Source organism: Patella vulgata, chromosome 2, assembly GCF_932274485.2.
Source record: "Patella vulgata chromosome 2, xgPatVulg1.2, whole genome shotgun sequence".
Taxonomy (NCBI): domain Eukaryota; kingdom Metazoa; phylum Mollusca; class Gastropoda; family Patellidae; genus Patella; species Patella vulgata.
The window spans coordinates 47,770,244-47,786,731 of record NC_065880.2 but is presented as its reverse complement, the minus strand read 5'-3'; the positions used below and the strand labels follow the sequence as shown (position 1 = coordinate 47,786,731).

At 33.7% G+C, this 16,488-nt stretch overlaps 1 protein-coding gene across 2 annotated transcripts; it reads right to left on the bottom strand.

The window, feature by feature from the left end:
• Window positions 1–46: 46 nt before the first annotated feature.
• LOC126811683 (8-oxo-dGDP phosphatase NUDT18) lies at window positions 47–14,968 on the bottom strand. 2 transcript variants are annotated; one of them, XM_050537515.2, is made up of 12 exons: window positions 14,849–14,968; window positions 13,459–13,559; window positions 12,636–12,796; window positions 10,165–10,285; window positions 8,088–8,178; window positions 7,553–7,696; window positions 7,117–7,222; window positions 6,245–6,494; window positions 2,466–2,556; window positions 1,931–2,074; window positions 1,495–1,600; window positions 47–1,003 (listed from the first exon to the last, which is right to left on the bottom strand). In XM_050537515.2, the coding sequence occupies exons 2-12, from the start codon at window positions 13,535–13,537 to the stop codon at window positions 740–742; spliced, it is 1,557 nt and encodes a 518-aa protein (XP_050393472.1). In that variant the 5' UTR covers window positions 13,538–13,559; window positions 14,849–14,968; the 3' UTR covers window positions 47–739. The 2 variants fall into 2 exon arrangements, with proteins under 2 accessions (XP_050393472.1, XP_050393473.1); XM_050537516.2 differs by lacking the exon at window positions 10,165–10,285 and having other exon boundaries at window positions 12,650–12,796.
• Between the last annotated feature and the right edge of the window lie 1,520 nt (window positions 14,969–16,488).

Below are 16,488 nucleotides of genomic sequence, written 5' to 3'. Positions count from 1 at the left end.
TTCCAAATTTAATTTTTAAACTATAGGTGTAATAGTCATGAAAGTGTTAAGCTGCACCTCATTTATTACATTAAATGCAATTACATCAGTCTGACAAGTTCTTAATAAAGAAATATATTACAATATTAAAAATGTTAGAGATATCATTATATACAACCAATCTGATTAAATTACTAATTGTTAATTGGGTTAAAAAGTGATGTCACATGATAATAGTTTGCTACACAAATTGCACATTGCTAAGCAATTAATAATTATGAACAGATCAATCTGATTAAAATACAGATCTATATTTCATTCCATTTTTTATACTTTCGATGGCATCTACTACATGAAGATCTGACCGGTTGTAGTGGAAGGTTGCGTCAGAGGTCATACAAGCCGCTTTTGACCCTATGATGTCAGACATTTGATTAACCAATCAACGTTGATGTTTCTAGTGGGTTACCCACAGATCTGTGCACCTCACGCCAAAAACTCGCTGTAACAGACTGTTTCATTGGCTAATCCCTGACATTATCCAGAACGCGGGTTATGTAACAACTCTTCCAAATCCTAGTGTAGTAAAGACAAGTAAAACGAAATTTTTAACTATAAAAAACGAAACGAAATAGGATCTGTGTTTTAATCAGATTGATACTCAACAGAACATAATACTATAATCCATCATATACAATAATATTTAATTATTCAGAATATATATCCAAGATAAAACAGCTATCAAAGGAATCAAATCATTTCATCTGGTCTTACTATTAACATCAAAGAAAGGAAGAATTTTTTTTCCAGCCAACATGAGATTTAATTTTGAAATAAGATCTGTATCAGTAACCACATGCCAATCATAATTCTTTTTATTAACACCGTCAAATTTTAGAACATTTTTAGTATGAACTAGAGATGTTAAGCACATCCCATCATTTTTAGCTTCAGGTTGACCACAATGCTCAACAGATACAATACCACATATTTCTGGTGGATGTTTCAATCTACCAAACACATCCTACAATAAAAATCATAAATTCAATTAAGAGAGAAATCAGAAACCTTTATCCTTGTCCTGTGCAACTAACTGAAGCTTGGTGGGATACTGTTAAAAACTTGTTTCCATATCTTCCACCATATACTTAGTAGTGGTGGCTGGATAACACTGTCTATATACTTGCCAAATTATCAAATCATATACCCGAAAGAAATAACATTTTGATTTAAAAGAAATTAATTGGGTTATTTCTTCATTTAAACAAGAGAAATCCATTCTAAAACACTTGATAACCACCCTTCAAGAATTGAACCATAAACGACAAGAGGAACTTGTTGAAACATAGTGTGAAATAAATGAAGGATTTAATGTATATACTACCTTAAATAATAGAACAATAGAAACCATTAAAGAAATATCTTCAGGCCCCATCACGCAACACGGTAAATGCACATTTTTATTTGATATAATATATTGATATATTTTTATATGATATAATATGTATATACTACCTTAAATAATAGAAAAATAGAAACCATTAAAGAAATATCTTCAGGCCCCATCACACAACACGGTAAATGCACATTTTTATTTGTATTAACCAAAATAGCATGGTCACTGAAAATAGATAGTTTAAAATTTAAAGAATTGCTTTAAAATGTGCTATGTCTTCCCAACAAAAGATACACTAGCTGTTAAATTTACAATTGAAATATTTCCAATTTTTACTGGGTCCCTCCCCTTATGCCTTCAAATATATCTTCTTGTATATCATGCTTACAAATTTTAATAGGACAAATGTGGACTGAAAAGATAAGTCCTCAAAACACATTCCAAATTGAAATTTTTAAATTAAATTTTTGTCTTTGTTAAATTTAAATAAAGAAATGTTTATATGAGCTTTGGTGCATTGTGAAATTAAAGTATTAAGATACGATAAATACTAACCCTTCTGGTGTTAACGTATGTAATATAACACGATGTAAAATCTGTATGTGTGGATGTACAACTGGTAATATATTAGGCTGTTCTAATTTGGGTAATTTTTGATATTCTATTCCTTTCTGTATAATTCGTAGTATATCATCCTTTCTAAAAAATAAAATTGAGGTAATTTTTGATATTCTATTCCTTTCTGTATTATTCGTAAGATATACCATCCTTTCAATGAATAAAAATGTTTTGATTTATTTTCCTGTTGTTTATTCCACCCGTCTCCATTAGCCCAGTTGGATCAGAACAGAAGGGCGTTAAACCATATTTCATTTCATTTCATTTCTGTTTATTCCACTTCATCTTAAAACATTTCTTTGTAGGACACATGATCAAGGTCAAAGGTCAATTTAAGCTGTGGTGACCGGCTCAGAACATGTGCCTTTAGATGTTTGTGAATGATGACCAATATTGAATTCATAGAATGAAGAGGGCATCTAGTTTTAATAAGACTTATTTAAGATCTGAATGTAAATGGGGAGATAATTACCGTAATGTTATTTCTTTATTTAAAACTTTTCCAGGGTTAAACCAATCTGCTTTTAAAGATTCTTCATCTGGCTTTGTCTTCAATACACCACCTGAAGAAGAAACAAGCCAACAGTGAGGCTGATGTCCCCCACCAGAATCCCAAAATAAATAGCTGACACATATTCATTAATCGCACATTTATTTGTTTCAAAATTATCAAGCAATCAAACAGATTATAACCTATACAGTAAGTTTCATCACTCTCTATCAGATAGAATCAAATTTATCTTGCACCAAAGCATCAACCAATGAAATCGCTTAGCTCTACATCAAGTTTAAACATTCTACCTCAATTAAAAGCAGAGTTGTTATGTTCCAAAGTCTTGACCAATCAAATTGCTTATCGCTCTGCTTACCCTGAGCAGAAAATGCTCATTATCGAACTTAGTCAAGGGATAGATGTAATGAAACTATACACCAAGTTTCATCACTCTCACATAATTAGAACTAAAGTTATCATATTCCAAAGCATCAACCAATCAAATTGCTATCTCTGCTTACCCTAAGCAGAAAATGCTCATCTTCGAACTCCATCAAGGCATTGACCTAATAAACACGGACAGACAGACGGACGAACCCATTTTAATAGCCCCCTGCTTTCTTCGAACAGACAGACAGACAGACGGACGGACAGACAGACAAATGAATGAACCCATTTTAAAAGTCCCCTGCTTTTTTCGAATGGCGAGGGACAATAATGACTAACATATGGTTTAATTTTATTTCAATAATTCACTTGCGCGTAGAGGTCTTTAGAAGTGGGAGGAAACCAGAGAAAAACCTCTGATCTGGAGTACAGGTGACTACTCCTTGTTACATACAGCCGGGGAATCGAAACGCTTGTGCGTATGGGAGGAAACCAAAACTGGAGGACTTGTAGAAAACCCACAAGGTTGGACAGGCGACAATACTCCTTGTCACGTACAAGCGGGGTAATCGAAACAACACCACTTGACTCAATGACAGACAGTATCAGAGGCGTAGCCGTGAAATATATATTGGGGGGAGGGGGGTCCGCAACCCTAAGCTCTAACCCTATTTTAAAACTCCTAAAAAATATAAACAAACACCATGTGGCCATGCTGTCTACACAACTCGTTTGCTGATTGGCCCACCGCATGCAAAGTATGATGGTTACGTGGCTGGCTGAGCGGGCGATAAATATTTGGTTTAGGCAATAATGTTTTTGGGTACCTACATGCGATTCACTCTGATAAGTGGCAGAAAAAAATTAACTAGACACAAATTTATGGAACACAGTTACTTTTCACTTCACACATGTTTCAAGGATGATTGTCTCTGTGTTTTATTTTAGCAATGTAAACCATATTAGGATATGTACAGGTTTTATACAGATATAATCTTAACTAACCCTAATAAATGTTGTAAATAAATAGGAGTTAGGGTCTACTATGTAAATTTTTTGGGTGGTCCAAGTATATTCAGACCCCCCCCCCCCAGAAAAAAAATTGGGGTGGTCAGACCCCCCCCCCCCATGTGTGACGCCCATGGACAGTATGATCTAAGGTACACACACTAAACCATTCGACACTCCCAACCCTCCCAGGTTTCATTGTCTAGCAAACTGTCTTAATCAATGGGATTAAATATCTTACTTTTCTGCACCAACCAGGCTAATGCAATGTGATATGAAGGAAATTTATTTTCGATAGTGGCACTATGGCCTACTCTTATTTTATCAGAGGATTGTGAAACATTAGGATCTTTAAGGATATAAAGATTGAGATTATCAGAGTTTTAACAAGCCAACAGTGAGGCTGATGTCAACCACCGCAATTCCAAAATAAATAGACGACACATACTAATTTATTGCACACTTATCTTTTTGAAAAGTATTGAGCAATCAAATTAATTATCTATTCTTAGTCTAAGCAAAAAATGTTCATGATGGAACTCAGTCAAGGTTTTGAAGTACCAGGTAGTGAAACTATACACAAAGTTTCATTTCCCTCTAACAGTTAGAATCAAATTTATTTTGTCCCAAAGCATCGACCAATGAAATTGCTTAGCTCTGCTTATAACTACTGGTACACACAAAATGTCACTGCTCTCACTCAATTAGAAACAGATTGGTTATTGCTCTGCTCATTATCAAAGTTAGTCAAGGTATTGATATAATGAAACTATACACCAAGTTTCATCACTTTCAAAAGTTATTGTGTCCCAAAGCATCAACAAATCAAATTCACCTAATAAGCACCTACACCAGATTTAAACATTCTAGCTCAATTAGAAGGAGAATTATTGTGTCCCAGAAAGTTTGACAAACAGAGAGCTATTTTAATAGTCCCCTGACAAAAATCCTGAGGGAAATTGTTGACTTTCTGGTTAGTGAGATGCATGTAGCTATACACTCACCAAGCTACCGTGACCCCATTTTAATCAACTGACCAGTCAAATATTATATAGCATTTGTGAAGTACCAGTTTCTAATATTTTAGTAAGATAGCATGGTTAAAGGAGCTAAGTCTCTAACTCAATATCATCCAAAATCTTCAACATTTAAAACACGAATTATTTGTCAATTTAAAACAACATTGATGCTGTGATCTTACCGGAAAAGGGTAGGCTTCTGATATCCAATATTTAACACAAAATAAATATTTTACCATTGGTACACGATAATGCGTTTCAGCCCCAGTTCTAGCAAGAGGCTAGAGGAACGAGGCTAGACATATTGCACCAAACCAAACGGCTTATGTAGACTGGAATAACCAGACTCTAGGAATTTGCACTCGATTGAGACTGCTGGCTTATTTCACGGAACATAACTGATTTGAAATTAGAGTAAAAACGGAAACGATTGAATGTAAATCAGTTTATATACATTCATATTACGGTATTATATGAGTTGCGACCCACTTGTGTCAATTTCCATATCCCAAATATTAGCGATTTAGCTCCTTCAAATATCCCTACAAATTTATACTTGTCTGGTGAAATATTACCAATCCAAAAAATATTTTCCAAATTTAATTTTTAAACTATAGGTGTAATAGTCATGAAAGTGTTAAGCTGCACCTCATTTATTACATTAAATGCAATTACATCAGTCTGACAAGTTCTTAATAAAGAAATATATTACAATATTAAAAATGTTAGAGATATCATTATATACAACCAATCTGATTAAATTACTAATTGTTAATTGGGTTAAAAAGTGATGTCACATGATAATAGTTTGCTACACAAATTGCACATTGCTAAGCAATTAATAATTATGAACAGATCAATCTGATTAAAATACAGATCTATATTTCATTCCATTTTTTATACTTTCGATGGCATCTACTACATGAAGATCTGACCGGTTGTAGTGGAAGGTTGCGTCAGAGGTCATACAAGCCGCTTTTGACCCTATGATGTCAGACATTTGATTAACCAATCAACGTTGATGTTTCTAGTGGGTTACCCACAGTTCTGTGCACCTCACGCCAAAAACTCGCTGTAACAGACTGTTTCATTGGCTAATCCCTGACATTATCCAGAACGCGGGTTATGTAACAACTCTTCCAAATCCTAGTGTAGTAAAGACAAGTAAAACGAAATTTTTAACTATAAAAAACGAAACGAAATAGGATCTGTGTTTTAATCAGATTGATACTCAACAGAACATAATACTATAATCCATCATATACAATAATATTTAATTATTCAGAATATATATCCAAGATAAAACAGCTATCAAAGGAATCAAATCATTTCATCTGGTCTTACTATTAACATCAAAGAAAGGAAGAATTTTTTTTCCAGCCAACATGAGATTTAATTTTGAAATAAGATCTGTATCAGTAACCACATGCCAATCATAATTCTTTTTATTAACACCGTCAAATTTTAGAACATTTTTAGTATGAACTAGAGATGTTAAGCACATCCCATCATTTTTAGCTTCAGGTTGACCACAATGCTCAACAGATACAATACCACATATTTCTGGTGGATGTTTCAATCTACCAAACACATCCTACAATAAAAATCATAAATTCAATTAAGAGAGAAATCAGAAACCTTTATCCTTGTCCTGTGCAACTAACTGAAGCTTGGTGGGATACTGTTAAAAACTTGTTTCCATATCTTCCACCATATACTTAGTAGTGGTGGCTGGATAACACTGTCTATATACTTGCCAAATTATCAAATCATATACCCGAAAGAAATAACATTTTGATTTAAAAGAAATTAATTGGGTTATTTCTTCATTTAAACAAGAGAAATCCATTCTAAAACACTTGATAACCACCCTTCAAGAATTGAACCATAAACGACAAGAGGAACTTGTTGAAACATAGTGTGAAATAAATGAAGGATTTAATGTATATACTACCTTAAATAATAGAACAATAGAAACCATTAAAGAAATATCTTCAGGCCCCATCACGCAACACGGTAAATGCACATTTTTATTTGATATAATATATTGATATATTTTTATATGATATAATATGTATATACTACCTTAAATAATAGAAAAATAGAAACCATTAAAGAAATATCTTCAGGCCCCATCACGCAACACGGTAAATGCACATTTTTATTTGATATAATATATTGATATATTTTTATATGATATAATATGTATATACTACCTTAAATAATAGAAAAATAGAAACCATTAAAGAAATATCTTCAGGCCCCATCACACAACACGGTAAATGCACATTTTTATTTGTATTAACCAAAATAGCATGGTCACTGAAAATAGATAGTTTAAAATTTAAAGAATTGCTTTAAAATGTGCTATGTCTTCCCAACAAAAGATACACTAGCTGTTAAATTTACAATTGAAATATTTCCAATTTTTACTGGGTCCCTCCCCTTATGCCTTCAAATATATCTTCTTGTATATCATGCTTACAAATTTTAATAGGACAAATGTGGACTGAAAAGATAAGTCCTCAAAACACATTCCAAATTGAAATTTTTAAATTAAATTTTTGTCTTTGTTAAATTTAAATAAAGAAATGTTTATATGAGCTTTGGTGCATTGTGAAATTAAAGTATTAAGATACGATAAATACTAACCCTTCTGGTGTTAACGTATGTAATATAACACGATGTAAAATCTGTATGTGTGGATGTACAACTGGTAATATATTAGGCTGTTCTAATTTGGGTAATTTTTGATATTCTATTCCTTTCTGTATAATTCGTAGTATATCATCCTTTCTAAAAAATAAAATTGAGGTAATTTTTGATATTCTATTCCTTTCTGTATTATTCGTAAGATATACCATCCTTTCAATGAATAAAAATGTTTTGATTTATTTTCCTGTTGTTTATTCCACCCGTCTCCATTAGCCCAGTTGGATCAGAACAGAAGGGCGTTAAACCATATTTCATTTCATTTCATTTCTGTTTATTCCACTTCATCTTAAAACATTTCTTTGTAGGACACATGATCAAGGTCAAAGGTCAATTTAAGCTGTGGTGACCGGCTCAGAACATGTGCCTTTAGATGTTTGTGAATGATGACCAATATTGAATTCATAGAATGAAGAGGGCATCTAGTTTTAATAAGACTTATTTAAGATCTGAATGTAAATGGGGAGATAATTACCGTAATGTTATTTCTTTATTTAAAACTTTTCCAGGGTTAAACCAATCTGCTTTTAAAGATTCTTCATCTGGCTTTGTCTTCAATACACCACCTGAAGAAGAAACAAGCCAACAGTGAGGCTGATGTCCCCCACCAGAATCCCAAAATAAATAGCTGACACATATTCATTAATCGCACATTTATTTGTTTCAAAATTATCAAGCAATCAAACAGATTATAACCTATACAGTAAGTTTCATCACTCTCTATCAGATAGAATCAAATTTATCTTGCACCAAAGCATCAACCAATGAAATCGCTTAGCTCTACATCAAGTTTAAACATTCTACCTCAATTAAAAGCAGAGTTGTTATGTTCCAAAGTCTTGACCAATCAAATTGCTTATCGCTCTGCTTACCCTGAGCAGAAAATGCTCATTATCGAACTTAGTCAAGGGATAGATGTAATGAAACTATACACCAAGTTTCATCACTCTCACATAATTAGAACTAAAGTTATCATATTCCAAAGCATCAACCAATCAAATTGCTATCTCTGCTTACCCTAAGCAGAAAATGCTCATCTTCGAACTCCATCAAGGCATTGACCTAATAAACACCTACAGACGGACGGACAGACAGACGGACGAACCCATTTTAATAGCCCCCTGCTTTCTTCGAACAGACAGACAGACAGACGGACGGACAGACAGACAAATGAATGAACCCATTTTAAAAGTCCCCTGCTTTTTTCGAATGGCGAGGGACAATAATGACTAACATATGGTTTAATTTTATTTCAATAATTCACTTGCGCGTAGAGGTCTTTAGAAGTGGGAGGAAACCAGAGAAAAACCTCTGATCTGGAGTACAGGTGACTACTCCTTGTTACATACAGCCGGGGAATCGAAACCACGTCAGTTGACTCAATGACAGACCTATGATACAGCTTGCACGCGCTGACCATTCGGCCATCCAACCCCCCAAGCCAAAGTGTAATGCTTAACAGATATCTAACAAATTAACAATAGATCTGTCAATCTGATCAGATTTGAATAAGCAGATTCAGGAGACAATGTTGATTTTTAGTATGTTCGTATTTACAAAAAGAGGGTTGCATTAGGCTAACAATTTCTCCTAGCAACTTAATTTTATACATATCTACATGCTGGAAAATGTCAACAAATCCGAATAGGTGAATTAGTCTTCATAAATATCCAAATTTGCACTATGGGGTGAATCAACTTGATTTAACAAATCTGAATAAACACCACCTAACAGTTTAGGAAAAGAGGTCGAAAATTTTGTACCCCTCCTAACCAATATATAGTGCCAATTAACATCAATTGACAAAATCAAAGTAAGCACCATCAAAGAAACATAAGTAATCTCTCTTGTGGTTCAGAAGAAAGAATAGAAAATGTAAATATAGGTTGCCAAACAAAGAAACATACACCCACAACAGCTAAGTTTTCCAAGCAGTACACAATGGCTGTCACATTGTTTTTTTCTTGTTGGTAATGAAAGCATTTATAAGGCACTACAAAATTTATTAAGAGTAACAACCCATTAAACATACATTATGCAAGAGGTAAATCTGCCTATTGCAGGTCTTTCTTTAGGCCTGAAATGTTATATGAACTATTACTATTAATTAGATATTTATTAAGATGAGAAGACCATAATCAACTTTTGATGCCATCTTATGCGACGATTTTCATTGGATTTGAATCCGATCTGCTGTTCAAAGCCCATTGATGATTAACTGCAAAAATGTTTATCGTGACAGCGGTAACAATAACAATAACAATCAAGGCTACAGTGGTTTTAAACTAAGATTCTTTTGGCTAAGAGAGAAGCAATTTGACTTAAATTCTCAGCATATTTCCTTTACGTTACCTAGTTTTTAACTAATATAGTGGAAACTTTCCTATATCTTTATCTAATCTTCCATAATGTATCTTTAAGTAATTATCAGAACTCACTGGACGGAAAAGGACACATAAACAGGGGGATAACATATAAGCCCTTTAGTATTTACCGGATAGGTTTAAAAATATACCTGGAAAGATATTGTTTCACTGACGAGAAAAATCTACCTGTTTGTTTCATGATAAATAGTATTCTAAACCAAGTTACTCCACCAGATTCTATTTCTAATGCTGTTACTGGTTCTGCTGTTAAACCTGTTTCTTCTAATACCTCTCTTACTGCACCTTCCTATGTTTGTACCAAGAAATATTACAATATAGACAATAAATAGAAAGTTTCTGGCTATGTAGCTGGCCTACCCACATTGATGGCATAACAAAAACTTAAAGATGCATTATGTAAGATTTAGATAAAGAGCTCGCTGTTCTTGCTCTATAGTTCAACCAGCGGCTGCCAGGCAGGATACGCCCAAAATTTCGAGAGATGGATAGAGAACAAGCTAACAAGAAAGTGATTTTTCCTACAATCAAGGGCCATAATTCAGGAAATTACAATTTGATATGCGCATATATCGAAAGGAACTGAATGAACGGCAGCCATTTTGTCTGTCAATTTTGAGCCGATTTTCACAAAATTCGAACTCAGTCGTCCTCAGGGTGTAACGGTGATATAATAATACGTTTTTTTAAATTGGATAAAAATTATGACCTCTATAGGATCCACAAGCTAAAAACGCAATTTTTCGTACAATCAGGGGCCATAATTCAGGAAATTACGGTCCGATATGTGCGAATATCGAAAGGAACCAAGATCTTTGGGTTATAAACTTACATTTCAAGTTTCAACAAAATCGGATAAAAATTGTGACCTCTATAGGGTCCACAACCTTGATGTAACATATTCTTATGCTATTCCAGAACGAACAGCGGCCATTTTGTCTGTCAATTTTGGGCCGATTTTCACGAAATTCAAACTCAGTCGTCCTTAGGGTGTAACGGTGATATAATAATACGGTTTTTTAAATCGGATAAAAATTATGACCTCTATAGGGTCCACAAGCTAAAAACGCGATTTTCGTACAATCAGGGGCCATAATTCAGGAAATTACGGTCCGATATGCGCGAATATCGAAAGGAATCGAGATCTTTGGGTTATAGACTTACATTTCAAGTTTCAACAAAATCGGATAAAAATTGTGACCTCTATAGGGTCCACAACCTTGATATACCATTTTCTTACGCTATTTGAAAACGAACGACGGCCATTTTGTCTGTCAATTTTGGGCCGATTTTCACGAAATTCGAATTCAGTCGTCCCTAGGGTGTAACGGTGATATGCACGAATATCGAAAGGAACCGAGATCTTTGGGTTATAAACTTACATTTCAAGTTTCAACAAAATCGGATAAAAATTGTGACCCCTATAGGGTCCACAACCTTGATATACCATATTCTTACGCTATTTGGGAACGAACGGCGGCCATTTTGTCTGTCAATTTTGGGCCAATTTTCACGAAATTCGAACTCAGTCATCCTTTGGGTGTAATGGTGATATAATAGAACGGTTTTTTAAATCGGATAAAAATTTTGACTTCTATAGGGTCCACAAGCTAAAAACGTGATTTTTCGTACAATCAGGGGCCATAATTCTGGAAGTTACTGTCCAATATGCGCAAATATCGAAAGGAACTGAGATCTTTGGGTTATAAACTTACATTTCAAGTTTCAACAAAATCGGATAAAAATTGTGACCTCTATAGGGTCCACAAGCTAAAAACGTGATTTTTCGTACAAACAGGGGCCATAATCCATGAAGTTTCGATCCGATACATGCCAATATCGAAAGCAGCCGAGATCTTTTGGGGATAAACCTATATTTCAAGTTTCGTTGAAATCGGATAAGAATTGTGCCCTGTAGAGAGTCCACAAACAATTGTGGACGGACGGACAGACGTCCGGACGGACAGGGGCGACGGCATAATACGTCCACATGAAAATGTGGGCGTATAAAAATAGGTAATGCAAAATCAATTTCATTCAAATTACTTTATTTTAAGGGATGATGTCACAGTTTGAGGTTTTGACGAGATACTGCATGGATTGTTTATTATCGTAACAACGGTATTGGTTATTCAACTTAGCCTCGCTTGTCTATTTTTAGATTTAAATCATTAAATGGCCATAGCTTTATAAACTACTTAATATCACTAATATCAGAGTCATCCGATGGCCCAGAGAGTTGATTATTGGCTTGTAATGTTAATAATAAATGTTTAAATAATACTTTATATAACACTTGTAGCCAAAATGACCTAGCTCATACCTAATGCATCTATAATGATTTTCATATAAATTTCACTAAGTGATAAAATCCTAAAATTACCAGCTAGCATTTTCTAGTTTTGATGTATTGTATTTATACACAAAATCATAATATAACATAATACACTAGCATTAAAAACACTATTATTATCCACTGTAAACTTCACATGACAATTATTAATAAATGAATATAATTTATTGATTCACACAACTTTAAAAACAATAAAAAGCAAGCTTGAATGAGCTGTGACTCGGGCTGTTTTTGAATTATGTACAAATTTATATGATTTAAAGGGTAAACAAAGAAAATACATTACCTGTAAATTCTCACCTGGTTCTAATCTACCCATTGGTAAATACCATTTGCCATGACACGATCTTTTAGCTTCTTGCATCATCAATATCTCATCTTTATCGTTAAATACAAGTCCACCAACAATATATCCCATATTTCTTTTTGTCCTAGGTATAAACTCCGCTAAGAAATGATATTAACTAGAGTTACAATACAAGAACTAAAAGTACTGTAACTATTGGGTTACTGTCCCAGTGTGGTGTTTACTTAAAGAAATACATGAACAGACATAAAAGGTGTAAAGCAAAACTTGGATGTTGAACAAATTTGGTAATGATAGCTTTCAAGAAATCTGGTCTCTATCATGTTTACAGGCTTTTCCTGAAAAGTAATAAATCTCGTGAAAAGAATCTGCCAAAACATTGCTCTCCAAAATATGCCTTTAATACAAGGGCAACAGAAATGATAGTGTTAACAAAGGTTAGCAATAAAAGGAGTTATCATAGGATAAGAAAGGATCTGTAACTGTAGGCTACATGAATCTATCTACCTATATTATATAATAATGTCCAAAAGAAAGTATATGCACTAAAAATATGACTAAGTTTTGTTTGAATCAACAAAATGTGATAAAACTACACTGAACATGTCTCGTGCGTCCAAACTCAATATTTCTACGCAAATAAATAGCAAAACAAATTGACATCGTACCCAAATACCGCATACAATGGAAAAACGACTTTGTTTGAAGCAGGACGAAATGCACAGTGTATACTTTCTTTTGGACATTGGTATATATATTTTTTGTCTATGTAAATCTGATAAAAACTTATTTAAAACAATACCTGCATTAGTGCATGTGACATCCACACCATCTATCAGTATTCTTTCACTGGCGAACAATTTAATCAATGTTTCATCCATTTTCTCCAGGCACTCTGTACTTCTAAAAAATTTTGTATCATTATAACATAAGATATCAATAGCCTACCATATAGAAAATTGTCACCTAGACTACCGTAATTGTTTCATGATTATTAGCATTTTGTAATACCTAATAAAGAAATACAACCAGAAAACTGCACATGGATTCAAACTCTGCTTGTAAAAAATCAAAAGCACCTCTGAAATCAAATTTGACCAGTAGCTACATATCTATATGTAGGATTTCCAAAAGCAGATGTGGGTAATTTTTTGGAGTCAAAGCATTATTTTGGTTGATTGTGTTGCTTTTTTGACAGATAAAAATATGTTTTGAAATAGCATGCCGGCCCTAAAGAGTTGGTGAAGTTGTATAAGTTTTCAGTCAATCTATTCATGATCCTTCCAATCACCAGTCTTCTTAATTGGTGGGCTGACGGCCATGGAACAATCACTGAGATGATAAGACACTTTTTTTTTTTTATCAGTTTTCAAAACCTTCGTAAATTTCCACACAGATTCCCTTATACAAATTATTGAAATCTTAATTATGTACCTTTCCAAAAAGGTATCGCATACCTTTCTACGACGGTGTAGGCCTACATGTAGGCCTATGTTAACCTACATTGTTAGAGAAATCTGCTGATTGTGATAAAAACATCAGTGTGTGTCTTTTGTCACAAATGTCTGCCGACTTTGATTTGTTATTATATTTGTCATACTGCTTTTTATTCATTTTTTTTAGGCCCTCTCCCAGGTCCTATAATAGGCCCTATAACTGTTGTTTGCAATCTTAGTTAGGCCTACACTTCCACTGTCCCACTAGTGGCACTAGTTCCAGTCCCAATGAGATCAACTGAACATGCATAAAGCAACCTTTTCGGGCAGCATGTAAATTATACCATAGGCATCTTTGTATATTTTTTATTATAGCCTATATTGTCATTGTCTAGTTGAGTAGGCTTATGATGTAGGCCTATGCATATAATATAGCCTACGGATAATTAATAGAAGGTCAGATTCCTGTGATTATTAGGCTAGGCCTATACATAAATTATACATTATGAGAAGGTCAATTTTACACGAGTTCTATATATGAGTCAGGGTAACAGCTCAACCACGGCTATTTCGTTAGTATGAATGAATTAAAGTCGGCCTGTCACAAATTCTTAAGACGAGATTTTCAGGTAAACAGTTTCTACTTTCGTTTTTTTAGTTTTCCAGTGAAAAGTGCAAAATATGTTCTTGAGAATTAAACCATGGCAGGTGGACATTGAAAATACGTCATCACTACAAATGAACTATATTAATCACCTTTGATTATTTGATTTTGATGGTTAGAGACAAATATCAATATCAGAAACCAATCATCTTTACGGTGTTAGGCCTAAAGTACCGGTATGGTATTAGTTAAATCTATGATGGTGACATACAACGGGAAGATAACTCTGCTTTAGTGAGATCAGTGGAAATCGTCGGGAGTATCCCAAGAATAGTAATAATAGAGTCGTGTTAATTATACTTGAAATCTATAAAGATAATTTTTATACATGGATCGTAGCCCAATAGGCTATTGCTGTCAGTCCATGTTCCCTTCAATGGCTTTCATTGTCCAACACCATATCTTACTTAAGGTAGGCTACAATCATATTCCATTCAAATATAATTCCTTAATATTACTGCATAATTCTTGACCCTTGACCACTTCATAGAATCTTGTGCACACTCTTGCGATCACAGTTACTATCCATAACATGCAGCATTTAGATTGATGGATTAATTCATAATTAATTGCAATGATTAGTCTATAGGCCTACTTGATAGTTTCTGTGTTATGTCTTAGAGATCATTTTTTAATGGCTGTGTAATGGCTGAATAAGGGGTTAAACAGGCACACCAAAAAATTATCCCAAGAGCCTTATATACATATCTCAAAAGTTGGTTTATGGTCATTACTTGAAATACCTGGTAATAAAATTAATTTAGCAATCCATACTGCTTAACATAACCCATCCAACCGTTCTCTTCTCCGTAAATTATGGCCTTTTAGAAATTACCCATACATAGAAGACTCATAATGTGAATGTTAAGTGTATTTTCATAATACTCCTTAAATGCCCCACAGCTCCAGGGATTCCAATCCTTTCGTATGAACAAGTCTGAATAACCATGATTTCATTCAGGGGTCATGAAAATACTTTTGAAAATTGGTTAATTTTAAGTCCCCCTTGTTCTACTAACTAACTAGGCCTACATGTATCTGTCTAATTCAATTGAGAATGTAAATTGGAGGCATGGAAAGAAGTAAGATCTTTGATTCATTGACCCGATGTCCAAAAATATATTTTTATTACTACATGCTGGTTATAAATTATTTAGGTGGCCATATTTTACAAACTCTGTATCAATTTGTAGATCAAGTTCTTTAATTCCACAACGTTCGATGAATCCATTTCAAATAGCTTAGCCTACTACAATTTAATTTGTTCATTTTTGAAAGCTCATTATTCTGAATATTTCCCAAAATTTTCACAAATACATAACATAAATTTATGCCATTTGTTAAACTTTGCCGTTTGCAATATCTGTAAATACCACTATCAGTGGAACAAAATAGTGCTGATTGGCAACTAGCCAGTTTCCAAGATATAAAATATAATAAAATCGCAGGACACTAAATGCTGCATTTTGAATACCGTTATCTCCCATAATATGTTAATAATCTTTTGAGATGCATTATAACATACGGTACCAGCAATTTGGGACTTTATAAAACACTGGAGATTATATAAACAGTGCCAGTTACTGCCAATGTTATAATATAACACTGGAGAATGGCACTAATATGCGATGGTCTCAGTTAACCTATTCTTAAACAAATTTGTGCCCTCAAATTGAATACAATGAAGGGTATTTTTTAAAGTGTATTAAGTAAGGTTTATTTTGAAGTAAAA